Source organism: Nematolebias whitei, chromosome 13 (assembly GCF_014905685.2).
Source record: "Nematolebias whitei isolate Nwh7 chromosome 13, NemWhi1, whole genome shotgun sequence".
Lineage (NCBI taxonomy): Eukaryota > Metazoa > Chordata > Actinopteri > Cyprinodontiformes > Rivulidae > Nematolebias > Nematolebias whitei.
The window spans coordinates 20,942,333-20,943,758 of record NC_056510.1 but is presented as its reverse complement, the minus strand read 5'-3'; the positions used below and the strand labels follow the sequence as shown (position 1 = coordinate 20,943,758).

At 37.4% G+C, this 1,426-nt stretch overlaps 1 protein-coding gene across 1 annotated transcript in view; it reads left to right on the top strand.

The window, feature by feature from the left end:
- Positions 1-1,426, top strand: part of LOC119418866 (collagen alpha-1(XXVIII) chain) — an 8,787-nt gene continuing 7,361 nt past the window's right edge. Inside the window, exon 1 of the mRNA XM_037686159.1 lies at positions 1-9. Within this exon, the coding sequence (XP_037542087.1) occupies positions 1-9 (9 nt within the window). The remainder of the gene's footprint in view (positions 10-1,426) is intronic.

Below are 1,426 nucleotides of genomic sequence, written 5' to 3'. Positions count from 1 at the left end.
ATGACTGAGGTGGGAGAGGCTGATAGAATGAGTCATATATCAGTAGAATATGTGTAAAATGAGCTATACCTAAACAAAATGACCCTTATGCTGTCCAGAGGACCTGACAACCTTGTGAGATTAATCTAGCTGGATTATTGAGCATGCATCAGGACGAACCCATACTGCTTTTCCAACAAATTAATAAGTGTAATTGGCCTTGTAGGGGTAGACATGTTGTTTCTACAGCAGAGCCACTGCAGCGGGTTTTTTTCAAATGTCATTCGGTTAAATGTCTAATGGCCCTCAGAGTTGTGTTTAGACCCAGAGTGTAGCTCAGTGAGGCTGAGGAAGCTGATTTTAGTTCTCCCTCTGTGGATTTGCTGATGAGCCAAATGCCTGTTTTTCACACTGTGTGGCTTTGTGGAAAATAACTCTGATCTGTGACACAGTTCTCCTATAATGTGTTACAGTCTTTCTCACCTTTGACGCACAAACTGATCCTTCACTTTTATCACTGTATCTAATTTCCTTCTCACTTTCTTATTTAAATTTAAGTGTACAGTGATCAGCCTTAATATAACCTCTCATCTAACACTGAGGAGGTTTTTCTCATGCTGTCAAGACAGCTCTGACCGCATGGACTAATATTATCTGCAGGTGCTAGTCATAAAATTAGAACATCATGAAAAAGTTGATTAATTTCAGTAATTCCATTCAGAAAGTGAAAGTTGTATACTAAATTCATTCATTCATTCAAGTATTAACACACAAGTGAAATGTATTGCTTATTTTCCTGCTAAAGTTGATTCAATTTTTTTGTCTGGTGTGTTCACAGGTGTTTTGAACTGAACAGCTTCTAAGGCCTGGTTTACCTGCGATATTACTCTCCAAGCAACCTGTTTGGTTATTTAACTAGATGGGGTATTTTTACTTTCAGGACATATAATTACTCAATGATATTTTTTTTTCCCCAACACTCATATTGTTGGACAACTTTAATGCTTCTTTTTTAAGAGAAAACAAGCCTTTTTTTAGTGGGCAGATGAGTCAAAACAATAAAGACACTGATGTCTTCCAACAAATACTTAAGTTTTGTTGAAATACAACACTGTGCTAGAAGGACCTGCATCTCTAACATCACATGGACATTACATTTATGCTTGCCACCATCCTAAACATTTCTGCAACTCATTCACACGCCCCTCAACAAGGCAGCACAATTTCACTAGTAGCAGCCCATCACCCTGACAGGAATGAGGTGGGTCCAGCAAAAACTACTTAGAACTGGTTCAAAACACATAAATAATCTAACGTGTTCACCTTATCTTTAAACACTCCAGATACAAATTCAGTGTGATTCTATAAAATGTTAAGGGCATTATCACAAATTCATTAAGACCCCACCCCAGAAACTAAGTCACTAACAGCTATATATATATATATA